At 52.8% G+C, this 27,218-nt stretch overlaps 8 protein-coding genes across 8 annotated transcripts; 5 read left to right on the top strand and 3 right to left on the bottom strand.

The window, feature by feature from the left end:
* Positions 1 to 1,313: 1,313 nt before the first annotated feature.
* On the top strand, positions 1,314 to 2,882 carry J4E78_006578 (uncharacterized protein; the record flags this gene model as incomplete). The annotated part of the gene is made up of 4 exons (XM_049367188.1): positions 1,314 to 1,319; positions 1,577 to 1,684; positions 1,740 to 2,609; positions 2,658 to 2,882. 4 exons carry the CDS (start codon positions 1,314 to 1,316, stop codon positions 2,880 to 2,882), a joined length of 1,209 nt encoding a protein of 402 aa, XP_049220935.1.
* A 124-nt stretch (positions 2,883 to 3,006) lies between these two features.
* On the top strand, positions 3,007 to 6,761 carry J4E78_006577 (uncharacterized protein; the record flags this gene model as incomplete). The annotated part of the gene is made up of 5 exons (XM_049367187.1): positions 3,007 to 3,015; positions 3,084 to 3,363; positions 3,723 to 5,704; positions 5,760 to 6,541; positions 6,590 to 6,761. The coding sequence occupies 5 exons, from the start codon at positions 3,007 to 3,009 to the stop codon at positions 6,759 to 6,761; spliced, it is 3,225 nt and encodes a 1,074-aa protein (XP_049220934.1).
* A 77-nt stretch (positions 6,762 to 6,838) lies between these two features.
* J4E78_006576 (uncharacterized protein) lies at positions 6,839 to 8,290 on the top strand (the record flags this gene model as incomplete). Its single annotated transcript, XM_049367186.1, has 1 exon — positions 6,839 to 8,290. The coding sequence occupies one exon, from the start codon at positions 6,839 to 6,841 to the stop codon at positions 8,288 to 8,290; it is 1,452 nt and encodes a 483-aa protein (XP_049220933.1).
* A 245-nt stretch (positions 8,291 to 8,535) lies between these two features.
* On the bottom strand, positions 8,536 to 9,498 carry J4E78_006575 (uncharacterized protein; the record flags this gene model as incomplete). Its single annotated transcript, XM_049367185.1, has 1 exon — positions 8,536 to 9,498. The coding sequence occupies one exon, from the start codon at positions 9,496 to 9,498 to the stop codon at positions 8,536 to 8,538; it is 963 nt and encodes a 320-aa protein (XP_049220932.1).
* An 805-nt stretch (positions 9,499 to 10,303) lies between these two features.
* On the bottom strand, positions 10,304 to 11,561 carry J4E78_006574 (uncharacterized protein; the record flags this gene model as incomplete). Its single annotated transcript, XM_049367184.1, has 6 exons — positions 10,304 to 10,621; positions 10,687 to 10,784; positions 10,833 to 10,986; positions 11,039 to 11,118; positions 11,264 to 11,496; positions 11,557 to 11,561. 6 exons carry the CDS (start codon positions 11,559 to 11,561, stop codon positions 10,304 to 10,306), a joined length of 888 nt encoding a protein of 295 aa, XP_049220931.1.
* A 1,098-nt stretch (positions 11,562 to 12,659) lies between these two features.
* On the top strand, positions 12,660 to 14,474 carry J4E78_006573 (uncharacterized protein; the record flags this gene model as incomplete). Its single annotated transcript, XM_049367183.1, has 4 exons — positions 12,660 to 12,854; positions 12,910 to 13,296; positions 13,352 to 13,699; positions 13,749 to 14,474. 4 exons carry the CDS (start codon positions 12,660 to 12,662, stop codon positions 14,472 to 14,474), a joined length of 1,656 nt encoding a protein of 551 aa, XP_049220930.1.
* Positions 14,475 to 15,842: 1,368 nt separating this feature from the next.
* J4E78_006572 (uncharacterized protein) lies at positions 15,843 to 17,568 on the bottom strand (the record flags this gene model as incomplete). The annotated part of the gene is made up of 3 exons (XM_049367182.1): positions 15,843 to 17,029; positions 17,176 to 17,506; positions 17,557 to 17,568. 3 exons carry the CDS (start codon positions 17,566 to 17,568, stop codon positions 15,843 to 15,845), a joined length of 1,530 nt encoding a protein of 509 aa, XP_049220929.1.
* A 4,606-nt stretch (positions 17,569 to 22,174) lies between these two features.
* On the top strand, positions 22,175 to 25,582 carry J4E78_006571 (uncharacterized protein; the record flags this gene model as incomplete). The annotated part of the gene is made up of 4 exons (XM_049367181.1): positions 22,175 to 22,660; positions 22,707 to 22,893; positions 22,944 to 24,662; positions 24,705 to 25,582. 4 exons carry the CDS (start codon positions 22,175 to 22,177, stop codon positions 25,580 to 25,582), a joined length of 3,270 nt encoding a protein of 1,089 aa, XP_049220928.1.
* Between the last annotated feature and the right edge of the window lie 1,636 nt (positions 25,583 to 27,218).

Raw genomic sequence — 27,218 nt, 5'->3', positions numbered from 1 at the left:
GCCTTGTGTATTTGCCTGCTTCGGGAAGCGGAAGAGCTGAATATCGGTATGGAAGCATGATAATGCAGAAGCGAAAGGGCCGAGGCTTCAGATGAACGTAAACCAGACGGAGGATGCGAGATTGTCGGACCTGTAGCCGGGAGTTCGAACGACGACGCAGGAGTTCAGTTGATGGAATGTACGATCTGACAATTTAGTGGTCTTAACGAGCTTGAGTATGTTCATGTAGCGGAGGCGGCGGTAGTTGTGAGAGACGAAACGGATCAGATGCTGTGGGCACTGTGGGTTTGACGTTATCTTGGAGCGGTTGATGATGAGTGAGATCGGATGAAATCACGGAACATGCTTCGCGCTCCAACTTAAGTCCAGCAGAAGTATGCCAGTGGCTGCATCGATAAGCACCGGCGACCGCTGTGTTCCATGTCAGCACTCTGTGCTGTGAGCGAATGATAGGGAGAGCTCATGCGTGGAACGTTGGTGTTGTGTGTGATTGGCGCTATGCTTGTGAAAACGCCATGAGGTGGCGCTGTAGCTCTCACCGGAAATCCATGGGTCCAATGACGGTCGCAGTCGTATATCTACGCCCGCTCGAGACGAAAACGCGATATCTGTAGTCATTCATGAGACCATATGCACGAGGACGAGATGTTGATTGTGAACAAGGCGCCCGGGCACATAGACAGAAGCCTTGCCAGGCCTCGGTTCGACAAAATTCGACCATCCCAGAGGCAGCCTCAGTCCAAAGTGCTATACCGCGATACAGCAATCATAGCCCTTCATGGCAAGTTGCAGCCTTTTATATCAGATCACTAAGTACCCAGCGTACTCGGAATGGCAAAGCTAACGGCGATGCGTGAGCAAATCCTACACCACGGTCAATACTCAGAATACCCGGAAACGCGTAGTGCACTGCTGAAACCGCCATTCTTTTTGGCAGCGCTTTCAAGATACCTGTGCTGAACGTCTCACATATATGGCAAGTAATTGAGTGTCGTGGTGGTCGTGAGGGTGAGAATGTCCGTGACGCGTCGAGATGCGCGTCATCGGAAATTGGCCTGAATGCCAAGCGCGATCGTCGGCGCTAAGTATCCCTGCTCATCGCGCCGGATGCTCGAGCAGCGGAAGCCGCGCCCCATCTCCAGCTGACAGCACTCAAGATGGACCCAGTCTACATGTCTCGTTTGCCCTGCACCGGTTTGACCTTACATTCACTGTAATTCTACGTACACCCTATCGCTACCGGATATAATATTCACCATGCGCATCTAGCGAACCCCCATCATTCCAGCACATCTAAGAGAGCGAAGCCCACCATGGTTGTCAGGTCGGCTTCAGGAACTCTGGGCGGGGTGCCCATGAAGCATGTTTCTCTCGTGACAGTAAGCCAATCTTCGTCGCACTCATTGTTTACGCAGAAGCTAATCCCTACACAGCTTATATTTCAAAACTCTGCCCTCATCCTGGTACGATTGCCATCCACCGCGAAGCATTACCCCAACGCGATCGAAGAGCACACAGAACATGCGAATACCGTGGAGAAGCAAGCGGGGAGTGAAAGTGGCTGACGCGACCCCAGGTTATGCATTACTCCAGGATAATGCCTCTGACTGGAGAGCAACGATACCACGCAAGCACAAGCGTCTTCTTGAACGAGGTCATCAAGCTCGCTATAAGCTTGACTATGGTACGGAACTCGGGTTGAGAGGGATGAACGGCTTTCAGGCTCACGATCGTCCTAGGCATTACACGAAATGTCGGGCAACCTTCCTTCGAACACGACGATCCCCACACTCTTCCGTACCCTGATGACCGCGATCTTTACGAACGAAAGCTGGAAGCTTGCGATACCCGCCGTGCTATACACGATACAGAACTCTCTCCAATACATCGCTGTCAGTAACTTGGACGCCGCGACGTTTCAGGTCACATACCAGCTCAAGATCCTGACGACGGCTATCTTCAGTGTGTTGATGCTGGGCAGAACACTCTCGGCGCGCAAATGGCTATCGCTTTTGCTTCTCATCATCGGCGTCTCTATTATACAAGTACCGCAAGCGACTGCGCCGTCACCACCACAAGCATCTGGTGCAAAGCCATGGACCAAGACGCTGGAGCAGCTACACGACCTTGGTGAGAATGTCGCAGGGCGGCTAGGGAGACGGTCTGGGTCATACGAGGGCATACACGAGGATCGTGCAGCCCAGATACCCCACATGAATTACCGGGTTGGGCTCATGGCTGTCCTGATCTCCTGCGCGCTTTCAGGCCTAGCTGGAGTTACCTTTGAGAAGATCTTGAAGGACTCAACAAGCGCCAAGCAGACGCCGCTCTGGGTCCGCAACTGCCAGCTCTGTTTCTGGTCGCTCTTTCCGTCGTTGTTCCTGGGCGTGATATGGAAGGATGGGGAGATCATAGCGAAGACTGGATTCTTCGTCGGCTACAACTGGGTGGTGTGGACGGCTATTGGTCTTCAAGCAGCTGGTGGCATTGTGGTTGCGCTCGTCATCAACTATGCCGATAATATCGCCAAGAACTTTGCGACATCGATCTCCATCTTGGTTAGTTGCATTGCAAGCGTATACTTCTTTGACTTCAGGGTCACGCGATCAGTAAGTCTCTAGTGCCATAGTGAGGCTCATGATGCTGACCATCGGCAGTTCTTCCTAGGCACATGCGTCGTACTGTTCGCGACCTATCTTTACACCAAGCCTGAGCGGGGCTCGCAATCGCTGCCAGTCAGGATTGCCGACTTCGAGAAGACTACGGTGGATCGCACCATCGATACCAACAAGCCGCGGAGGTCATCAGTGTATGAGGCTGCTCCAAAAGCAGCACCGGAGTCGCCCTCTATAGAACGGCATTCCCATAAGCGAGATGCTTGAGCTTTAGTAATTTAGGGACCATTGATCGAGACGCCGATGATCTGCATGCATAACTCACAGAGATCTAAGCGCTTACTACTTTCCTTGATCGAGGATTGCCGTTGAGTGACTCCGCCAAATCCGGATGTGGCACGTCAGGCCGCGACTTCCTCCATCGTCACTTCCCTCTCATCTCAACTCTCACTTAACGCCCCACTCTAGATTCTGAACTTATCCCGCCACGTCTCCACCGTCAAAGAGCCTCTGATCAAGCTGCGTATAGCAGTCATGGACGACGACCACTATCCGCATGATGGCTACGAGCAGTTCGGCGCTCCCCGCCGCACGTCGCAGTACGACATGCTTCGGCCTCAGTTCAAGCAGCCTGGAAGATCAGTCGCACCTCGGGATCGCTATCGCGCCACTCAATATGACGACCCCCAGTATGACGTGGTTGAGGACGATAGCATGTACGACCGAGGTCAGCAACTCGATTCATTCGGTATGTGGTCCCCTCGCTTCCACAACTTCTTCGCTCACACTTGCAGATGACAGAGTGCTTCGACAACCATATGCCGACTTTCAGCGGCAAGCTGCACAAGGCACAAAGAGGTTGTCACTTGCACCAGGCCCTTCCACGCACTACAGTCATGCGGCGCCTACCCAATCGCAGCCGTCTTACCAGGCTCGTGATCAAGACATGTACCATGAAGAAGGTACTTTAGCCTGGACTGCAGAGACGCATCTGCTGACTAAGAAGCAGAGTACCATCTGCGTCCTGAGCAGGCTATGCGAGGTCAAATGAGTGAGTCGAAAGCACCTCTGCCGTTGGTGGTTGTGGCCATGCTGATCACCGTCCAGGCCGCTTTGCCTACAATGCCGCTCCGCTTCAAGAGTCTAGTTCCGACATGCCGCTCGGCCCGTCTTCTAGTCCAGCACTCAGGGCAAGTCAGCGGCGTGCCGAGCAAGTCACTGATTTCGGACCTCAACACGGCTCACAGGCCCCACCGTTCGAAGGCGACAGCCATGTTGTTGCTGAAGAGTACCGACAACAACATGAGCGCTCCCATGGAAAGGCTACACTGCCCATTTTTCGACCACATGCTAGCCAGCAACGCACATCCGCCGCACAGCACAGAGGCAACCTCAATCCTCCGCATCATCGACAAGCTCCCCCGGAGCCGCAGACGTACCCAGAAGATGTGTCTAGCGCTGCGCCCATGTGCCAAGGTATCCGCCTGGTCCCTGTCACTACTCTGCCCGATCGTCTTCGAACGGTATTTCCTTATCCGACCTTCAACGCCGTACAGTCCAAGTGTTTCGACCAAGTTTTCAGGACCGACGACAACTTCGTCCTTGCATCCCCTACTGGCAGTGGGAAGACCGTCATTCTCGAGCTCGCTATCTGTCGAGCTGTTACCACCAACGCGACCGGCCAGTACAAAGTGGTCTATCAAGCGCCGACCAAGGCTTTGTGTGCAGAACGCCAACGTGACTGGGAAGCCAAGTTCAACAGGTTAGGCCTCAAATGCGCCGAGCTGACCGGCGACAGCGACCTTGGGGATCTACGCAACGTACAGAGCGCCAACATCATCATAACGACACCCGAGAAGTGGGACAGCATGACCAGGAAGTGGAAAGACCACGAGAAACTGATGAGACTCATCCGCGTCTTTCTTATCGATGAGGTGCATATACTCAAGGAAGATCGTGGTGCTACGCTTGAGACGGTCGTTTCGCGGATGAAGTCTATTGGCACAGATGTGCGCTTTGTGGCATTATCAGCTACAGTGCCCAACTTCCATGACATTGCGGCATGGTTAGGAAAGAACTCGTCGGAACCAGACATCCCAGCCGCCAATGAGAAGTTTGGTGAAGAGTTCCGACCAGTCAAACTGCGCAAGCACGTTCGTGGCTTTGCGTACAACTCTAGCAACGAGTTCGGCTTTGAAAAAGTGCTCGATGCTAAGATCCCTGAGGCCATTGCTTCTCACTCCCAGCGCAAGCCTCTCATGGTCTTTTGCGCAACCCGAAACTCCACAGTCAGCACGGCAAAGCTGATAGCAAACTGGTGGGTCTCAGCATCAGACCGAGATCGCATGTGGAAGCCGCCGTCTAAGCCACCCCTGCTGCTGAACAAGGAGCTTCGAGATACCGTGTCTTCCGGTGTAGCCTTTCATCACGCCGGACTTGATCTCGATGATCGAACCAAGATCGAAAAAGGTTTTATCGCTGGCGAGATCAGTGTCATCTGCTGCACATCCACGCTCGCGGTCGGAGTCAACCTACCCTGCCATCTCGTCATCATCAAGAATACCATGGCCTGGGGTGCGGAGGGAATGCAGGAGTACTCGGACCTGGAGATGATGCAGATGCTGGGTCGCGCGGGACGACCTCAGTACGATGACTCAGCTGTAGCAGTGATTATGACCAGGCAGGCGAAAGTCCGACGGTACGAAATGTTGGTCACAGGCCAGGATCTTATAGAGAGCAAACTCCATCTCAATCTGGTAGATCACATGAACGCCGAGATTGGACTTGGAACTATTAGCGACCTAGAGTCAGCTAGGAAGTGGCTAAGAGGTACATTCCTTTACGTCCGACTTCAGCAGAATCCCAGTTACTACAAATTGGACGGCGCTCGAAGTGGTCAAAGCATCGAGGAGCAAGTTGACGACATATGCTTCCGCGACATCACACTGTTGCGCGAGACCAATCTTGTGTCAGGGCAAGAGTACTTCCGATGTACCGAGTTTGGCCATGCCATGGCACGGTACTACGTACATTTCGAGACTATGAAAGTCTTCATGGAACTCGGGCTGCGGTCCACTCCATCGGAGATTGTAAGTTACACAACCTTGGCGCTACTTGGAGGACCTTGCTGACATTCATACACAGCTCTCCGCCATCGCTCAAGCTGTTGAGTACTCTACAATACGCTTTCGTCAAGGTGAAAAGGCGTTCTACAAGCTGCTCAACAAGTCCGCTTCGATCCGCTGGGCTATCCCTGTCAACCTTGATCTACCATCGCAGAAGGTATCTCTCATCGTACAATCCGTTCTTGGGTCTGCCGATATCTCCTGGGAAGGCGAGGCCGGCAAGCATCGTTCTCAATATACGACAGAGACACAGATTATCTTCAAGAATATTGGCAGTCTAATTCGATGCATCATCGACTGCCAGATCGCCTTAGGTGACTCCATCAGTATCCACAGTGCTCTTATGCTCGAGAGAAGCTTAGGCGCCAGAATCTGGGACGATAGCCCTCTCCAAATGAAGCAAATTGGAAGCATCGGCAACGTCGCTGTCAGGAAGCTCGTCAACGCCGGGCTGAAGTCCATGGAGGATCTTGAAGGTTGCGAGCCTTACCGGATCGAAGCACTCGTGGGTCGAAATCCCCCTTTTGGCCTCGACGTGCTCGAGAAAGTCCGATCGTTTCCGAAGCTTCGCGTCTCACTAAATGCTCAACCTTCAACCGTGAGTCTGCGATCTTTCCTTGAAGTGCATGTTCTAATGGCTTTTCAGGCAATCAAAACCCATGACGGAGTCAAAATCCAGATTAAGGCAGACATTGGCTTCATCAACGAGCAGCCGCCCCAGCGCTTCAACAACAAACTCATATACGTGTGCCTTTTAGTGGACACTTCCAATGGCCGCAAGGTGCATTTTGCTCGCATCAGGTGGGTAATTACGATCTCGGTACTGCGCTGTACTAATCTTTGTCGCAGTGGCCCAAAACTTGGGTCTGGCCAAAGCCTCACATTCCCAGCGCTCTTGACAAACTCCGACCAGTCAATCAACTGCTACGTCATGTGTGATGGCATAGGCATGTATTGTGGCTCGATTATGAGAGCTAAGGCTGACTGTTACAAGCTGGCAGTATGCGTGCCGCCGCCGTGAAGCCCCAGGTCGCTGCCTTTATGTTTCCAACCCCAAAGCGTTTGGAAACAGAGCGGCCAACATCACATCAGTCCAATATGTCAAAGCGACGCACGGATACTGCAAGACCAATCCGAAAGGTGTCCACCACCAGCGATGACTATGGAGATGGTGATGTGGATGATGATACTCTTGTCAACGCTTCCTTCCGTGATCTTGACTTTGATCACATCGAGAACTACGCCGACCCTATCGATTCCATCACACGGAAGAATACTGCGAAGAACAAAGTGACCAAGAAGAAGGATGACGGAAAGAGCAAACGACCGATTGATACTACTGCTGAACAAGACGATCCAGAGCCAGTACAGCTAGCTAATGGAAAGTGGGCCTGCAATCATCCATGCAAAGATCGAAGTGCATGCAAGCACCAGTGTTGCAAGACTGGTATGGATAAACCATCAAAGAAGAAAGCTGTCGCCAAACGCGTTCCAGCGTGCGAAGATCGGCCTGAGCTGACACAGAGACCACCGCCGCCAAAAGGCAAAGAGAAGCAAACCAAGCTTCAGCTCACAGCATCTAAGAGGAAGGTCTCTGCGCCGATTGACGAGCTCGATCTCACGCAGCAAGAAAAGAAGCAGAAAGCCGACTATGGCACCAACGGACCTAGGGACTACCGTGGCCTGCATCAGCTGCACAAGACTACCCAGGGTAAAGAGCTACCTTCGTCTCTCCATTCCGTCATATACAAGAAGCCAGCCTATTGCTACTCCCAAGGTGGCGAGCATAGCCTTGACTTTATGGGCCCTCCCACCGCTGAGCCACATTCGGCTTCTAGCGATTACGGTGAATTTCAGTTTGACGAGCCATCAGCCGACTTTGATCATCCTCAGCATCAGTCTGCGCAACAAAATCCACTTGGTGACACACAACAGCCGGAAGATTACATGGACTACGAGCTTGCAGCTCCTGTAGCCTCTCACGAATCTGACGCCTTTGAAGACGATGACTCCGTCCTTCGAGAGGCTTTCATTGGGCTTGCAGATTCTCAAAATCTCCAAGAGATTCGTGAAAGCGACGCTAATATCATGCAGCCCTTCGAAAACGTCATCGACGATGACTATATGGGTTACGGAGAAAGTAACAAGCAGATGAACTCTAGTTTGATCAATTCCGAAGATCACGTTCCGCAAAAGCCGGAGTTCAGTCACCCCGATTATCCTCGCAAAGCACAAATCAAGTCCTCTCGGTCGCCTTTCTTTGACAGCGAAGAAAGTGCCGAACTCGAGATTGCAAACGCCATACCCGCAAAGGTATTCACGTCGCCAGATATACAACAACGGACGGCTACGCCACGCGAGCTGCATACAGCCGGCGACCAACAAGACGCGTGTGTCGACGAAGAGGTAGCAGACATCTTGAACATGTTCGGCGATGAGCCGGCCGTTGTCTCACGGGTCGAGGAGAAGCCGATACCGGAAGCTTTCAAGGACCTAGAGCCGTGGCTGTTCCAAGAGTTCGGCGACATCGTGGAACTTGTTGATGACTAGAGGTGCTACATCTGGAGTCACTGCGGTGCAATGGATAGGCAACGTGAACATGTGTGGGTTGGCGAGAATCTGGCGAAATTTAGGCACTAGCAATGGCCTCGTCCCTTCAGCTCGCTTTGTCCCTTGTCTGTTTATTCATACTGTGAGGTTGTCTTCCATTCTACGAAAGGATGTTGAGCCAGAAGTACACATAACCTTAGCAACGGTCAAGATGTTCAACTTAAACAGTGCACGCAACACGCACTCTAGTCACACCTAGAGTCAACCGGCGAGTTGGCAAGGCTGACCAAAGCAGCAACAGCATCGAGCTCTTTCGCCTCCATCTCCCTGACCTCCTCCTCCTCGACAACAGCCTCCATCCCGACATCTGGCAGATGCGACAGAAACCACTGCCACTCCTCCAACCCATCCGCATACTCAGACTCAGCCTCGATCCCCATCCTTGCCAAATTCACCTTCAGCACCCTATATCTCTCCACCATCCCAAACGTAATAACCGGCACAAACACATCCCCCGACCTCCCAACCACACACCCATTCAACCTCGCCCTCAATGCCGGAAACATACGATTAAACTTCGACGCAAACGCATTCCCCTCCCTCTCTACCCTCGGCGGCAAATCCTCTCCACCCCTCCCTTTAATCACCCTCCCCACAAACGTCTTATTAAACACGTCCCTCACCTGCCTGCTCCCCGGCAGCATGATCCCGCGCTTCCTTGCTTCCACAATGGAGAGCTGGAAGTAGAGCTCGAACCACAGCTCCTCAGCTTCGTACCAGAGACTGACGGAGCGGGCTTTTAGGCCCGCGCGCCCGTAGATTTGGTTGCGCCACGCGTTTATCTGGGAGATGTGGTGGGGGTTGTGCCAGTCGATGAGAGAGTGCGGGATCTTGCGGAAGTGGAGTTCGGTTATTTTGCGCGGGGTGGTGTTGCTGTCGCAGATCATAAGGAGGAGGGATTCGTCTTTGACGCCGAGGGTGGCTTTTTTGCGCGGGCCGCGGGGGACGAGCGTGGACTTTGAGCCGGGTGTCTTGCTGCTGGTGGTAATAGCAGCCTTTGTGGTGATGGCCGGGGCGCATGTTGTTGATGTTTTGAGCTTCTTGGCTGGTACTGTGAGGGCTGGGTTGGTCTGCTCCTCCGCGCAGCGTTTACGCTTCTGTGTGGTGATGGAGATGACGGAAGGGTGTGACTGGGGCTCGAGCTTCATTTTCTGGCTTGGGTCATGAATCGAGACGTGGATTCCGGAAGCGCCGCTGATCCCTTTGCGCAAGGTAGGCATCTTGTTCGTTGTGGGAGCTGACGGACGGAAGCGGTACGTTTAGTGGAAGAATTGGACACTTTGCCGTCTACTTTGGCACCAGAACGTAACTTAGCGAGATAGTGACGCGATGGAGAATTCTCAGTCGTTTATCTCGCGTAGGTTACTCTCAAATGGTCGAACCGGTGTTGTGTTGTGTGGTTTGGATGGTTGTGAAGAAGAGCCAGGGAAGTCAGAATGAGAGACAAGATGCAACGTAGAGCCAAGCTTGCAAGATTGCGCGATGGTGAGTGGTGACTGAAAGAGTTTTCAAGAAAAACGCGTGGGTGAAAGAGTGTGAGGGCGCGCAGTGTACGCGTTGTTGTTTACACTTGTTGATGACGCCGCGCAACCACCAACACTGGCTATTGTAGTCCTGTTTCGGAAAATGTGAACGTAGGATAAGACAAGACCAAGAGACTCAAGCAGTCTGGAACAATTGTCTCTGACTGAGAGATCACAAATCGCGAAGGGTGTCTATGGTGACTGCGCGCCTTCGACTGACGTCATCGCAGCATTAGAAATAGTTTCGCTTTCACTTCCAGAAAACAAACACGCGAAACGCGAACTTTCTGCATTCAAGGCTGGAGTTGTATGCGTAATTTTTGGCTCATAGCCCGATGGACACGACGAAGACCACTTGTAAAACACACGTTCTTGATAGTAGCCCCTTATGTGACATGCTGACAGTGATGATCGGGGAAAAGTTTCCAACCTAAAACGCCAGTCCAGGCGTGCTGCGTGGATGCAGTGCTTCTTCACTCCCTTGCTCGTTCGTTCGCAGCACTCGCATGTAAGGTTCCGCCCGCAATGTCTGTCCGCCACCTGCAGTCTCCATATCAAGACGAACTGACGTTATCTCAACGTTGTGGTGTTCAGAGCGACGACGAAGAGCATTGAAGGCTGGAGCGCAGCCAATAATGACTGCCATCGAAGTCTCGATGACGGTCCACATTTGCAACCACTTTGGGTCCGGTATCTTTGGCAGACCATCTTTGACGCTGACTTGAACGACACGGAGGGTCGCAAAGACCTGAAAGTAAGACATCATGTTAGTATGGTCATTGAAGAATGCGGGTAGTAGCGGGTGGTACATACAATACATATCCAACCACTTCCGAAGAGGACGAAGATGCCGAGCTTTTGAGCCCTGGGTAGCCGAAGGTTCCAGGTCATGCGAAACGGAAGGAACATTACTGCACTTGTCAGTGAGGTCCTGTAATCGATGGGACTGGCATACGAACCTGCGAGATCACCAGCTACATCTACTGCGTACGCAAACCATAGGCTAAACTGTGCTCTTTTCTGCTCATTCGGTTCTGCGCACATACCGTAGTTGTACTTCGCTTTTTGGTCGTCGCAGACGAAGATGGTTGTCATAGCACTTCCCACATACGACTGTTTGAGTGTTAGTAATGAGCGCTAAACGATGGTCATGCTTCGTACTTACCAAAACACAAAAGGCCAAGATCGTCCACCACATGATGTTATACTTTGGCGAGGCTTTGTTCAACAGAAGTCGGTATAGGGCTAATAGGGATAGCTTTACTGCTGTCAGAGACGAATAGTACAACAATTGACCAGCCGTCAGCCATCGATAGACCATTCCTGCATCGTGAACTGGAGACTGTCAGCATGCCGCTTTGTCTGAGTATGGAAAGATGGTTGTACGCACGGAGCCCTGGATACAACGGCGCCTCGCCTCTCTGAACACGCTCGGCTCGATAAAGCGGGTCGTTCTCCTTGAAGAACATGACGAGCATTGCGACATAGAACAGATAAGATAGACAGCAAAAGAAGTCTTGCAGCTCGAATGCTCTTCGCTTGGATAATCGAATGGCAATACGCGCGACGAAGACCAAAGACGTTAGAGTCAGCATAGCGGTGTTGATGCCTTCCAGTTCGCGTCTGCTCATGGTCGCTGGGGGTGCATTCTTGTCCCATGTGACATCTGCAAGCTGTTGGGACGTCATGGTATCGGGTCTGGGTATATCGGAAGTGTGTTGTCGAACATCCGACGCGGTGAAGCGTTCCAGTAATGTATGTCGTCAGGTATTTGGGTGCCCAGGTGTGAAGCGATCGATGAAGTAGCGAGAAGTCTACATCAATAGCACCAGCAGGAACATATGGATACATCAGATCAAGTATTTGATATCTGACCGCTTGCGAAGCGGAGCCACAAGATGAGTATTCCCGTAAGCGCCTGTCTACCTTGATAGGACTGATCTGCCGTACAAGGTACTTTACGACGTGGGTCTGTATTACTGCATATCTCACGAAGACCGGTATTGCACAACCCAGTTGCGCAACCTAACGCGCACTGCCATCGTGCGACCAGTCTAACAAAAGCTGTAGAGCTCATGGTCGCCTCGTCGGTAACATTCGATAGCGCACCGCTTTGAAAGTCTCGTATCGAGCCACTTGAGGATGTCGTCCAGCGGGGCCTGGAAGTACCTGCAGTATCGTTCACATTCTGGTAGGGGCGATGTTACCGAGAGTAAGGTTCTCATTTCCAGGGTCGTCCCGCCTCTGCCGCTCGGCCGGCACAGTCATCCCCGTTCCGAGCATCCTTCTGCTACCAGAGCGCATCGCTGTTCGACTTTGATTCATCTCCTTTTCGGAATGAATGTTGTTGTGGCCTTGAAAGTGCTATAGGCTGCTGGTCGATGTAAACTCCATAGCGGCGACGGATTGCGAGACGCGACTTCCCCTGGACCACACTAGGCTGGATTAGGTATAGGTGATAGCCCATGCCAGGTGCCCATTCCGTGCAGGACACGGCAAGGCTTCGCTCACGACATCGCCACAATCCCGCAGGATCCAACCGTCTTCTTGCAGGAGGCTTAGCATTGCGCCAATCATTGCAGACGTACCTCAAATTAGATGCTTACAGCCAAGCGAGGTGCAGAAGGATGCGGCGCACTGGTATGCTGTTAAAAGAGCCCCCAAGTGAGAGAGCCCCGGGCCCCCCAGACTTCGACGCGCCCTTGGGACCCAAACGCGCAGGTTATTGCTCACGAACGCGCTGCCAAGTGAACTGCTCGCAGAATTGATTGCAGCTATCAGCAGCGATGAAGGTCACATGTCTTGTTTCCATTGCAGCTCTTGCAGCCGGTGTGGGAGCACAAGCCAGCGGCGCTGCTTTTGAGCCGCAAGACTTCAACATCACTGCGGCTCTCGAAAACCTCGGCATCGATGTCTCGGCTCTGCCAGAACCTGCGAATGCACTCAATGCCCGTGTCTCAAATGCGCAATGCTCACATGCTGTAAGTTTTGTCACAATATCACGAAGTTAGGATTGCGCAAGCTGACAGACCCTAGTGTACCGCGTTGACGATACTCTTCGGCACCGACAAGGTCTTGGCTGAAGGAGCAACCACATACAGTAACTTCACCGGAGGATACTGGTCTGCTCAACAAGGTTTAGTACGACCTTCTTGTGTGTTTAAACCCACGAAGACAATCGAGGTCTCAACATTGGTGCTTGCGGCTAGATTGTACCAATGCCCCTTCGCCGTAAAAGGCGGTGGCCATGCTGCGTGGGCTGGTGCATCTAGCATCGAAGATGGAATCACTGTGTCGCTTGAAACCTTCAAGCAGGCTGTCGTTGCCTCCGACAAGCAGACGGTCGACATTGGTCCTGGACTCCGATGGATAGACGTCTACAATGCTGTCGAGAAAGACGGTCTGAGTGTCGCAGGAGGACGTGTAAGTCTACGCATCTGCGCCAACTTCATGGTTTCGTTACTGATCGCAGAACTAGATGGCTCCCGTTGGCGTGCCTGGCCTCATTCTCGGAGGCGGCATTTCTCACTTCGCGAGCAAGCGCGGTTGGGCTTGTGACAACGTGGCGAGTTTCGAATTAGTCACGGCTTCTGGTATCGCGATCAACGTCAGTGCAACCGCTTATCCCGACCTATACTGGGCATTGAGAGGAGGCGGCAACAACTTCGGAATTGTTACAAACTTCAAGCTTGATGCCTTTCCTCTTGGCCAGATGTGGGGAGGCCAACGGGTGTATCTCGAAGATGCATACCCTGCGGTGCTTGATGCGATTCACCAGTTCACAGTCTCTGAGTCTGTCAAGGATGAAGATGCCGCCCAGATAGTGGTAGGTACGCTGAATTCACTCCTCATGTGCGGAAAGCTGATGTGTCCAGACATTCGCCAGCGCGCCCGGGATCGGCAAGGTCGCTTTCGCCAACCTCCACTACGCCAAGCCTATTGCGAACGCGCCTGTCTTCTCGAGTTGGGGTAATATCACTGCCATCGATGACACGACTGGCCTTCGCCCGATGTCCGGCATGGCCGATCTCCTCAATCAGGGTGCTCCTGCTCCTGGTGCTTTCCAGACCTGGTGGGGCATTAGTCTGAAGATGGACAGATCACTGCTCGAGTTCATAGTCGATACGTTCTATAAGCAAGAATCCACCGTCGCCGACGTTGAGAAGATCCTGCTCATCATGGCTATCCAGCCCATCACCGAAAGCGCGACCAAGGCCATGCAAAAGAACGGTGGAAATGCTCTAGGCATCGATCCAGCAAATGGCCCATACTTCGTGCTCAACTTTAACGCTGCCTGGAACAACAAGGAAGACGAGCCCAAGTTTCACAGTGTGATTGCCAATATCATCAAGCTTGTGAAAGCGGAAGCGAAGCGGAGGAACCTGGACAACGACTTTGTGTATCTGAACTACGCATCCGAATACCAAGACCCCATCGGCAGCTACGGAGCGAAGAACAAGCAACGGCTGATGAAGATATCCAAGAAGTACGATCCGAAACAGGTCTTCCAATACCTGCAACCGGGTGGCTTCAAGCTTGTCAAAGGCGCGCCGAACCCGAATACTCCGTACGTACCAGTTGCAATTGATCATGAGCTCTAAAACGAGCCGTTATTGACGCGTGGTAGTGGCTCTTAGTTGTCTTGCACTGCGCAGACGACGGACGGGGAAACCAAGCGGTAGCTGCCTCTACGGGTGAAGTGTGGGTGGAAGAACTGTAACAAAAGGATATCTGAGCACTCAGAACTTTACCTTGTCGTTGCTTCGCGTTCAAAGCGTATGCGATCTTATCCATCTTCGAACTGACGATTTGTGTGCGATGCGGTGAAAGTACAACCTGTCACATGACCGTCACATTCACGCTAGATCGACGGAAACTCTGACGGGTACAGCTGGATTCCAGGTCCGTGCTGAGCATTTGTAGTCGTTCTCTTAGCGATCTGCAGCTCGTGGAACCTCCAAGTGTTGACTCTTCTACCTTCCCTTCAGCCTACCTGCCAAGGCGCGTAACCAGATCAGGACTAGCGTCTCCTCCAAGCGGCATCATCAACACCCGCAGTCTCGACAAGCCGTCGTTTTACCGATAGCTGCGTCAACGCTGGACTCGCGAGTATGGCCTTTACGTTCCGTAAGATCATCCTCTTCGCACTCCTCATCGCCATCCTACTCCACGAGCCTACATTCAAGCTCTTCGTCAACCTGCTCGTCAACGCACACATTTTCTCGCGCATCACTCTCGACATCATATGCACCCTTGTCTGTGCGCACTTCCCGGAGGTCGCCTCCTTCACCACGGCCGCGTTTTACGAGCTACGCGCTTTCGTGTTGCAGCGGTATGAGTGGGTCATATCAGGACTTGCGTCACTGGGATACAATGTACTCGCACTTTTGGCGAGCTGGATAATCACTTGGCTGAAGGAGAGCCCGCAATGGTTGTGTGAGATGAATGAGTTCATTGTTGCTATCGGAGAGGGGGCGTTGTGGAGACTCCAGGGCGACGATGATGGGAAGATGATGGAGGGCTGGATACACGCGGCGGAGAGGTCGACGGAATCTTGTGCAAGGGTACGATCTGGAAGCTGAACAGAATTGGACACAGCTTTGTTTAATTCTTTGTCTCTATGCTTTGATGAGCAATGAGGGGCGCAAAGTGAGAACTCAAAATTGGATTGAGAGAATTATCAACTAAGACATCTTCGACAAGATGCGACATTATTTCATCGATGGGAACATAGTGAACAAATGCTCTTAAAAGAACCATTATCTATCGATGAATGGTGACAGGAAGGGGGTAGAATGAGGCAATCGAATCTGAAACAACATGAACCAAGGAAAGAATGGAGACATGACCGGAGAACGCCAAAGCGCGCGTTAAAACGCTAACCCGGTGCGAAGGTACCTCAATCGATACTACCCCAGGGTATAGGCAGGAGGCGTGGAAAAGATGCAGATGACCGTGTGGACGAAACATTAAATGGAGCCGCGCCGGCGATTCTTGCGAGGCCCGTCTTCCGAATCGTCTCTCTTGCGCTTGGTGTCTGTGCCGTTTGTACGAGGCTGACCGGTTTCCGTGGACCGCTGCGCAGGGCTACGGCCATTCGTAGCGCCTCGAAGATCCTGGACTGCTTGGTCCCCGGATGGAAGAGTCGGACGAGCTGGAGGTGGATGCGTGATGGTCTGTGGAGCGGGCTGTGATGCTGGCCCCGTCGCACCCTGCCGACGTCCTGTATCACGATAATCTGGCGGGGGTTGAGTCCGTAACCGATCAGACCGTCTAAACTCTGCGCGCGGGCCAGTGGGCGGATTGAAGTTCGGGTGAGCCGTCTGGGGCTGTGCTGGCTGCACACCCGGTGGTGTAGGATTGGCGACTGCCGAATTTGACAATGAGCTAGAGGGAGGAAACCGCCCGTACGGATTCGTCGCTTGGAATGTTTGAGCCAAAGTTGACACTCCTATAATGTCTTGCTGACTCCTCTGCTGCACAGCCCTCTGCACATCAGCGATGTGAGCCCTTCCTATGGAGCGCATGACATTATCCGGCCGGAAGGTGACGATATTCTCGGTATCCATTGCAGAAAATGCCATCCAGTATGCGCTGGAAGAAACGCGAAGAGTCGGAAGTCCGGCTGTGTTTGAAGGCGGTGGTCGACCTTCCACATGGATCAAGAAATATCTCGACACCTCGCCCGATTTCTTAATCTTTTCTTGGAGCGTGTTGTTACAGCTGGTGATTCTGAATCCAGTCCGCCTCTCGCCAGTCCCGCCAGTAACCACGACCCTGGTGGTCTTTGAGCTGTGGAGACCTCCCGATGAAGGCGTGGTCTTGCCGTCGCCTAAGAACGCGTCTCGGTTGCCGGTTGGGCCCATCTCATGAATTTCCCAGATGTCACCGACTTGTACAGAGTTGGAGTCAATGAGATCTGTCTTTTCGTCTTCGCCCTCGTAAACGACGTTGAAACCTACTACTGGTTTATTACAGTCAGGCTTTTTGAAAAGAACGAATTTGCTGGCAGCGATTACTTCCTCGATGTCGTCGAAATTCGGTGGGTCATTGTTGCGCAAAGACGGCGGTGGATGATATCTAGCACGGTCGTGAGCTAGTTGGAGTGTGTGGTTCTCATCCGTGTTCACCACGCGATTGTTGAACTCATTAACACCTGCTGGGGGTGTCTCAGATGCCGCATCTTGGACCCGTGAAGAAGCACCATTCAGCGGGTAAGTTGATGCGCGCTCGCGTGAATCCCGCTCGTATCGATGGGTACCACGTGTGTATGCAGTATCGAGCTCGACGGAGAGATCAAACTGCGCGGCATCCGGAGAGTTCCGCTGATCAGTCTGTCTCCTCTGATTTGCGATCGGGGTAGGGTCTCGACGACCTCGATACTCCGGACTCGGGCGCCGCTGATCTTGTTCGCGCCTAAAACTCCGACCGCGTGGTACCGGAGATACAGACCGAGTATGGTCACGTTGCCTACGGTTCGGGGAAGGGGATCGCTGTCGATTGTGCCGTCGATCATACGTGGGGGTCCAGAGGTCAGGATCTCCTCTAATATGACCGCGACCCTGACCCAAGTCCTGCCGCCGCCGACGGTCATCATTGGTACGATATCTTCGGTTGTCACGTTGACCTGGCCCTGTTTGTCGTCAGAAATGCAGCTATTAAGCAGTGTAGAACCTATCATACTTCGTTGATCATCTCTCCTCGCCATGTTTGGTTTATGGAATTCTCCCCAACCCGAGGTTCCAGATTAGGTGATCAGCTTGGAGGGGGCGGGCTGGCGTGGCGGTTGCTGGGTCTTGGTTGAGAACCATGCAAGGGTGTAAATGCCCGGCGAAGATCCGTCACAGGTCGTATGGCGAGTGAACAGGCCATGGTTTCTTACTTTCATTAGGCTGGCGATCCGTGTAGAATTGAACGTGCGTGCTCGGACGTGGTCCTTATCTTGGCATAGGTAGGGAGTGAAAGCTCAACCCTCCCCTTGCTCTGCTATGTTGCGCTCGTCCAACGCTTCAATACAATCCCGTTCTCGTCACCTACTGGAATATGCATAAATTTGTTTAGATTATGATGGAGAGACATGTCCCGACTGACTAATCGATCATGACACAATGTCGAGAACCTGGATTATCGTGTCTTTGAGGCGTCAAACATGAAAGGCTTTGTCTATCAAACGCCCTTGTGGCTTTGATCCAGTCACTTCCACAGCCTGCTCACCTCTTGCCTTGGGTTTCATTAACAAACGGTCGAAAGTTGTTTAGTAGTCTGCACCCATGGTAGACCACACGCCCAGAATGTCTCGTCCCATCATACGGAAGAGCATCACCTACTTTTTGAAGAGACGGGGACCTGCACAAAAGAGGAGCAGCCATCTTACCAAGCGAATGCAAGGCGACGAGAAGCAAGCTCGACTTGACCGAGACGACAAGCACGATTTTCGGGACGAAACGGATCCACCTTCACACCGCGCGGAGCCTTTGCAAAAGTCAGGCAAACCTCATATAGTAGATGATGACCCACATCCTCTGCTAGCAGGCGAGAACGAAGACTTGCCGCAACAAAACGCGCTTGTCTTGTTCGATAAAGGTATCCGATCGGAGCCGTCAGATGACAGCAGTGAGGGAGCGAGTGGGTTATGGTCTGTTCTTAGAGATGGAGATGGTAATCTTTTTTGCCAGTGCGAATTGGAGGGCTGCCAGCGTTGCTATCCAGGCAATGACCACGCCGCTTATTGCGGCTTATCGTCCTGCAAGGATTGCGCAGATCTCGGTCCAGGATACGATGAATGGCACGTCTGTCAAACCGCGCCAAATACTCACATTTTCACGTCTGGAGTCTCCGTTTTGGCTCGGACTTTTGACGGAAAGAAGAACGTTCTGTGCCTCGTACTCGCCCGTCGACTGCTTGAAGCGATACGGAACGCGGTTGTTGAAGGTCGTGGGTATCGTAAAACGAAGAAGCGGATTGATGCGGAGCTGGATATCACGAGCAAAGACGCGCAACCCGCTTGGAAAGACTACCAACGTGCGATAACAGATCTCAGGGAGCTAAACAAAGAATTGGGTTTTGCATATCTTCCACATTTCCAGGAGCGAGCACATCTGATAGACGCGAGAAAAAATGTCCGACGCGCACAACTCCGCTATCGAGCTATCAAGACCCGGGAACGGCGGCTGAAAAGCAGACTCAAAGACGCAGAATACTTCTGGTGGACTAGCTTGTGGGATCTTGATCATTACAACCAAATCATCTTGGAAGAAGCTGGAGTTGTACAAGATGACGGAGAGAGGCACTGGGGAGCAAATGACTATAGGTACCACCACAGAATTCGCTCACGATATTACGGGGACGATGACGTGTATAACGGTGAAGATACCAATACCGAAAGCTCTTCTCGTGAATTGAACTACACCGGAGGATCAACGCAAAATGAAGCGGCCGTATTCAGGAATGAATGGATGGAATATCTTGCCGGTTTCGAAGCGAGGCTCCAGTATGCGAGACAGCAGTACGACGAGGCCCGAGGGAATCACGGGCCTTTACTGGCCTACTACTGCCACGACAACCCTGGCCGCGACTTGGAGGAACTGAAGGACGAATATGGCCCGCAGTTTCTTCAGCGCACACGCGAACGTATAAAGACGATTCAGGAAGCGGAAGAAGCATTGGCAAACGCAAGGGTGGAGGCCTGGGGAGCTGGAATCGACCCGTATGCGGAAAATGATTACGATCTGAAATGCGATGAGAAGGTTCAGGAGTACTTGATCGCGCAAGACGTTGAAAAGTTGATAGCCAATGTCGACCGCGGAAAGATCACTCGGTGGTTGGAAAACTACCGAAGATACGAGCCATGGCCAGTACTGGAGCTAGACTCTGACGGCGGGTTCGGGTCAGAGACTGCTTCCATAGCATCTGGATCTTCGATTGGAAGCTCAGATTCAGCGGGAAGCCAATCATGTGATAGGATGAGCTCGAGACCACACCATCACAGCCGTAAGAGGAGCAAGCTGATGGTAGGCGATGTGAATCTGGATAGCATCAGCGTGTTCAATGATTATGACTACATACGGCGAAATATTGATAGTTGGGCAACCGAGAAGCGAGGTGGGTATCTGTGATCTGTATTCAAGCAGCGATAAGGCGTTGTTTTTCGGGTCTGGACGACTTGGTGGACATCGCATGATACATCGAACCCCGATTTCTCGACGTTTCTAGTCAATTGAGGCCTCCTAAGCAATATCGTCGATACTGCCGTAGATGCTCGTGAATGGCTGAAGAGGGGTTTGAACGACCTCTCGCTGGTATCTGAAGGGTGGCGGACAAATTGCAGCGGAAGTCGGAGTCGAGTACTGCGGAATGCAGGCTTGGGTCTGGGCCACCCGACATGATACTGGGCGATACTGTTCCATGTCGTCTACTTGTGATGTTGTCAGAGTAAAGAGGTTGGGATGGCTGAACGCGCATCAAGCAAAGGAATGATGACGGCATCGAGCTAAAGCCTTCGTCCGTGCTTTCGGCTAGCGCTGGGATCCCGAGTTCGGCACACGTTCCAAGCCTCACACCACATCTCAACACTTCAGCCTTGCACTCAGCCTGACGCTACTTCACATTCCAAATCGGTATCGGGTTCTTCGCTAAACCTTCGGGGGTCGACACGTTCTCAACACTCAGGGGATGTGTTTACCGCTCAATCCGCCAGCTGTGTTGCATACCCCGAGCTGACCTCGCATTGTCACAGCGTCAAGTGTCGCGTCAAGGCCCGAGTTGGCCAGCAGTTTGTATCTCCTTATGGTTTACTGGAAAAAGTGTCAGCCTACGTAGTTGTGCATCCCCGGACGTCACGATAGATTTATTGAAAGAGGTTGGTTCTCTCAAGTAGCGTACTCGCGATTGGACGGTCGCCCTTGTGTCCGACGCAAGGGAATTTATCGTTGTCCATACACCAGGTGTGGCTTCGCGACGCGATTGGCTGTGCGCGTCGAAATTACGGTGAGATCGCATCCCTGCAAAATCGCAGGACGCTCGCAGCATCGCTCGTAGGGCTGTGTGCTAGGGCTGACATGGAAACCTGACAATTGTTGGTGATACTGTTTCATCCGGGAGCTACGTCTGCCGTTTTCCCCTATCGAGACATCGGCTCGACGAGCGCGCAGCCATTACCGCTACTCCTGTCGACTCATTGTGAGCCTTGCTGATCGTTACAGCACCTATGCAGGCACTGTGCGCGCGTTAGTCAGCGTCGTTTCCAGCACCATGGACGCAATGAGACATGCCCGGCGGCTCGGAACCGAGATACCTGATGCATGTCCCACGCTCGCGGGGGAAAGTTGCCTATCAATGGAGAGTCGGCACACACCTCGGGCGCGCAGAGATACACAAACACCCACTGAAATCATTCTAGCCAGATTCCATCCTCGCGTGGATCCTAGTACGGCATCAATCTGTTCTCGAACCTCGCTGGTGTTGCGCCCGTGTCCATTGCCCTTCCTGTAGACTGAACCGGGATGCAGAACGACCCATAGGTGTAGGTATACAGCTCCAAAATTATCATCCCATGAGCTGAACACGCACATGGAACGTTTCACATGTCTTGGGTGCTACTCCTGTCAGTCTGCAAAGAAACGCTTGATCAGACCATCGCTAACGCCGCACGGTGATGGTACCAAGATGTGAGAGGCGTCGTAGCACCACCACCATATGCAGGCAGATTCGGCGAAGAAGTTGCTCACCTCCAAACCATCACCAGATGACCGTTTACTGGTAATATGACAAGACAAGAAGTCGGTCAGGCTTCCACCCGTAGTCAGCTTGAATAGGCTAGCCGGCCGCCCCCAGGCTAATCTAGTTGCGCGCATTGGCCGTCTGAGCCGTTTCCAGAGAACGAGAGCCTCCCTACTGCGTCGCGTCCCAACCCAACACTCTAACTCGTCGTCAGTCCCTGTCTGCAGCTGAAGATGCAAGCCAGTGCAGCTGCAGCCGATCGCCGTTGTATCTGCCTCTCCGCTTGATGACGGCCGCGAGCATGGGTTCGGAAGCTCCGCGGCAAGCTGATTCGCAGCGGCATGGCGAGCGGGGGCCCTGCGGCAGCGCCGAGCAACGCCTCGTGTCTGACTGACCCACTTCTTTTCTTACAGGCTCTCGAAATACCACACCATACATGGCAGCTGTATGAAGCTTCGTTGGGGGCTGAGAATTCCATCGTCATCCCAAATCATTTATTAACGACTGAGCCCCCAATGGACGCCGTACGCCCCAAGAAGCATAGCCAGCCCCTGAGCATTTGGGCCGCGGCACAGAATTGACAATGGCATCGAATGGTACTCACAACGACTTCATCAACATCACCACTCCACATTCTAGGGCGCCCAGCATGGTTCAAGAGACGCCTGCTCCTGCCCCACGGCCACGCTTGCCGGTCAGAAAACAAGCTCCTCAGAGGAACATCGACGAGTTCTGGAACAAATTTACGACCAAACACCCCGGTAAGATCTTTACAATCTTACCCGACAATCTGTATGCGAAACGTGCCGCCGCACATGCGCCGAGAGGTTCCATACCTGGGGTCAATGCGCTTGCATCCTACGAGGAGGCCAAGGAAGCCTGCACCAGAAAGGTCGCAAAGATCGTCAAAGAATGCCGACGACTGAACCAAAAGTATCGAGATCCACATTTCGATATAGAGGCCGACTTCAAACGGTCGCAGCTTATTCCAGACACTCCCGCCGACTGCTTGACTGGGCTCAATGAAGAGAACGCCGACTTCCATCCTTTGTCGGTTAAGAGAGTCGAGGTATGTATTACCACCACACTATCGTCGCATGCCTAACTCGTCACAGGACATCTTCGATGAACCACGATTTTTCATCGAAGGCGCCACCGCGAACGATGTACGACAGGGCAACGACGGTGACTGCTGGTTCATGTCGGCACTAGCGACGATCTCGAACAAGGAAGAATTGATACAGCGGGTGTGCGTTGCGCGCGATGAGCAGGTCGGCGTGTACGGATTTGTCTTCCACAGAGGTAAAGACATGACTATATGGTCGGGTAGCTCACAAGCTGACTTATCTCAGATGGCGAATGGATATCCGAGGTCATCGACGACAAGCTATATCTCATCAAGGAGGACTTTGACGAAGCAAAACTTGAGCGCTCCCACTGGTTGGAACTTCAGAACCGGAAAAGCCCCGAAGATGAGTACCGGACTGTCATGCAAACCGGTTCCAGGGCCCTGTACTTCGCGCAATGCAGCGATGCCAATGAAACATGGCTGCCACTGCTGGAAAAGGCTTTTGCCAAAGCACACGGCGACTACAGTGCCATTAATGGCGGCTTTGTAGGCGAAGGTATCGAGGACCTGACTGGAGGCGTTACGTCTGAAATCTTTGCAACCGACATCTTGGATAAGGACAAGTTCTGGCACGAAGAGCTCATGAATGTCAATAAGACGTTTCTCTTCGGATGTGGCCAGATGGGCGGTATCTACGGCGCTCGCAAAGGTATCCAAGAGAAACATGCATACTCCGTCATGGAAGCACGCGAGATCGATGGCCAGCGCCTGCTGAAGCTTCGGAACCCCTGGGGCCGCACCGAGTGGACTGGTCGCTGGAGCGACGGTTCAGAAGAATGGACTCCAGAATGGATGAAGAAGCTAGACCACAAATTCGGGGACGACGGTGTCTTCTGGATCTCGTACAAGGACCTTCTGCGTACCTACCAGCATTTTGACCGTACACGACTGTTCGGTCCGGAATGGACGGTTTCTCAGCAGTGGACAAGTGTCAACGTTCCGTGGAGCGTCGACTACCTCGACACCAAATTCAAGATACATCTCGCGAAGGGCGGCCCCGTAGTCATCGTGCTTAGCCAGCTTGATGATCGCTACTACCAAGGTCTGGAAGGTCAATATGAGTTTAACCTACAGTTCCGGCTCCACAAAGACGACGAAGAAGAGTACATCGTTCGCAGCAACGGCACGTACTACATGACGCGCTCTGTCTCTACCGAGCTGGATCTTGAGCCTGGTAATTACACCGTCCTGCTCAAGATCAAAGCGACCAGAATTCCTGACAATCCGACACCTGATGAAGTCATTCGGATGACCTGTACCAAACGGCGCGAGAAACTGCTCTCGATCGGGCTGTCTTACGATCTCGCGCATGCCAAAGGACACTTCAGGGAGCAAGAAGAAGACAAGGCCAAACGTCACAAAGAGGAGAGAGTTGAGCACAAGAAGGCCGAGATGAAGCAAGCTCATCAACGCCGTAAGAGATTACGCCAAAAGGCTGAGCTGCGTGACCTGAAGAAAGCTGCGAAAGAGACGCGCAAACTCAATCGATCTGGCGACATGGCAGAAGTCGAGAGGAAGCTCGAAAGCCTGTCTGGTCTTGGAATAAATGTCGAGGAAGACAACCGCACTTCCGGCGACGAAGACGCCAAGCCTGTTCACCAAGCAGTCTCCAGGCACCATCGTGCATCGAGCCTTGACCCACTCCGTGAGCGCTCGGCTAGTCCAGGTGGCGGTTTTGGCGGCCGGAGCGGATACAACAAAGGTCGTGATGGCTACAATGCATCGCTTCCCGGAGCATTGCAGGGTCGTGGCGGCTACAACCGCGACAGCACTGGCTCTGCGATCTCTGAAGCTGCAATCCTTCAAGGACGTGGTGGTTACCACCACAGTCCCCAACCTTCTCCTGCGACCCATAGTCAAGGCTTTCAAGGGCGCGGAGGCTACAATCAAAATATGCCTGGAGAGCTCCAGGGTAGAGGAGGGTACAACCAGAATATGCCTGGTGAGCTGCAAGGCAGAGGGGGGTACAACCAGAACATGCCAGGAGAACTCCAGGGTCGCGGAGGTTACAATCAAAACATGCCTGGGGAGCTTCAGGGTCGCGGCGGCTACAACACAGACTTTCCTGGCGCATACCAAGGTCGGGACGGATACAACGAAGGCCAGATGACGGATTCGCCTATTCCCACGCCACTGCCCACGCCTATGCCCACGCCGCTGACTGATGAGTTTCGCCCTGGAACGCCCGGTCAAAGGGCATACAGTCCGCGTCCTGAGCACCGACCATCAACTGGGGTTCGCCGGGCTACACTCACCCCCATCCCGGGTATCCGACCCGGTATTCAGGTCACTCGCGGACGAAGTGCTAGCGAGTACTCCCACCGCGCTCAGCACGGAATGCACTCGCCCGACGACATGTCCGACGACTCGTGGGATTCTGATCTCGATGGCCCCTGCTCGCTCGACTCAGATCTCTCTGACGATGAAGACAACATTCCACGCATGTTCTCTGAACGCCAGCGCTATATCTGCTACAACAACACGCGCTACCCCTACGTCGAAGAGGAAGATGAATTCGAGCGCGACCCCTGGAACGCTGTGTGCGTCGTCGGTCTCCGCGTCTTCAGCAGAGACAACACCGATGTCACCATCGAAGTGCAAAACAGTGAGGGCGAGACCAAGAAGAAGTCCGATGGCGACGATGCAAGTGTAGCAAGCATGGGTGCGAGCAGACGCAAGGAAAAGGAACTCGATGTTGATGATAGTGCGGCAGATGCGACGAGTCCGATGCGCAAGAGGAATACTGGTCTGGATGATGCGCTTGACTCTAAATTGAATCGGGCCGATGAAGCGGAGCTCGTGAGCAAAATTGGCACGGCGCCGGCAGGCGTGGAGAGGAGTCGCCAGGGGACATTGAGCTGAGCGAGATGGGAGCGTATTATCGAGGTTCGATCAAGATGAGAACGTACTATTTGGAGTTTGGTAGCTTTTATATTGATAACGCTTTGGCTAGACTTTTGTTGTTGATTCGTCGATGGTGGGCATGGTCTTTAGAAGTCACGTGGAGTTGAATAGCGCAGCAATTTGATCCGCAGTGTTTGACTGCAAATATACATGCTCTCCATGTCTCTCATTTATATATCCTGATATACTCAACTCGTGCGTGCATAACAAATGCCATGCCCGTACTTTCTCGATGGATTCGTGGCACGAGTGAAAGGGGTCGGTGATGTCATAGCGCGAGGCTTAGCAGCATCCGCCGCAGCCTCACTGTGGCCTTCGTGCTTTCCTCATCCGCGACAAATCTTCACACCATTCAACAATGCACCCTCCATCGAATCTTACCTCTAGTTGTTTCTTGTTGGCTGGCAATATCTCACTACCGGTTCTCTTCATGTCGTCGTAGACTCAGGATGCCTTCGTCAGCGTTCGCGATGCCTTCCCCTTCAGCAGCTGAACCATTTCCAGACGTTATTGTCGTTTCTTGGTCTTAGCTTTCATAGCCGCCCGAGGCGGCTACGCATGCCCTGTCCATCATGTGTGGATAGAGTTAGAGCTGCTGTAGGCGTATTGCTGTGCCTCATGCCTGGAATTTGGTGGGGTCGAAATTGCCCCTCATTGCTGTTCAGAGGCATCACCATCGTTCCTTCTACATCCTTTTACTCTATATATCATCATGAGGTTTTGCGACGAGTGCGTTAAACTCAATATAAACCCCGCAAAGTTCCTTCCTCCAGCGGATCTCGAGGAGCCGCCGTGGTCGCACAAATGCAATGTATACATAAGGCCATCGGAATGCGACCTATGTCAGCTCATCGCAGAGTTGATCGAAGCGACTATTGCCTACAAGATACCCTCTGTTGTCGACGATCGGGGTGCACGAACCTGCCTGGTCAATTCTCGTACGCCTATAGCGGGGAATACCAAATCCAAATTTCAACCTTGCATCGCACTGGAAATCCATGGTCTGGACAGAATCTATGAATGGGGAGCGGGGATCCGACCAGCCACTAAAGATCTTCTAAGGTACCCTTACTTCAGTCGCATCCTTCCGCAGGGTCCATCGTTTCTGGATTTTGAGCACATCCAACATTGGATCACCCGTTGCGAGAGCGAACACTCGCATTGCCGAGAGAGATCAAAATTGGAAAGCGACATATCCGTCGAGAACGTTCTTGTCATCGACGTCGTAAGCCAACGCATCGTCCCTGCCCCGAAGAATTGCCGATATATAGCCCTGAGTTATGTGTGGGGAAATGCCACTCAGGTGCAGCTAAAAAAGGACAACTTCCTGGACCTCTCCCGCGAGTCTAGTCTATCCTCTCCCACCATTCCCAAGACTATACGCGATGCTATGATCTTAGTAGAGAAGATCGGCGAGAGATACCTGTGGGTGGATGCTCTGTGTATCGTTTCCGACGACGCCGCTGCGAGGCAGGCTACCATTTCCAACATGGACAACATCTACGCAGGGTCGCTTCTTACTATCGTTGCGGGGACTTGCAGTAGCGCAGACGATCCGCTTCGCGGTGTGAGTATAGAACGCTACTGTAAGCAA

The sequence above is a fragment of the Alternaria triticimaculans genome (assembly GCF_023758025.1).
Source record: "Alternaria triticimaculans strain BMP 0046 chromosome Unknown scaffold_9, whole genome shotgun sequence".
In the NCBI taxonomy this organism is placed as follows: domain Eukaryota; kingdom Fungi; phylum Ascomycota; class Dothideomycetes; order Pleosporales; family Pleosporaceae; genus Alternaria; species Alternaria triticimaculans.
Note: the sequence above shows the minus strand (reverse complement) of the source record. Positions and strands in the feature narration are given on the sequence as shown.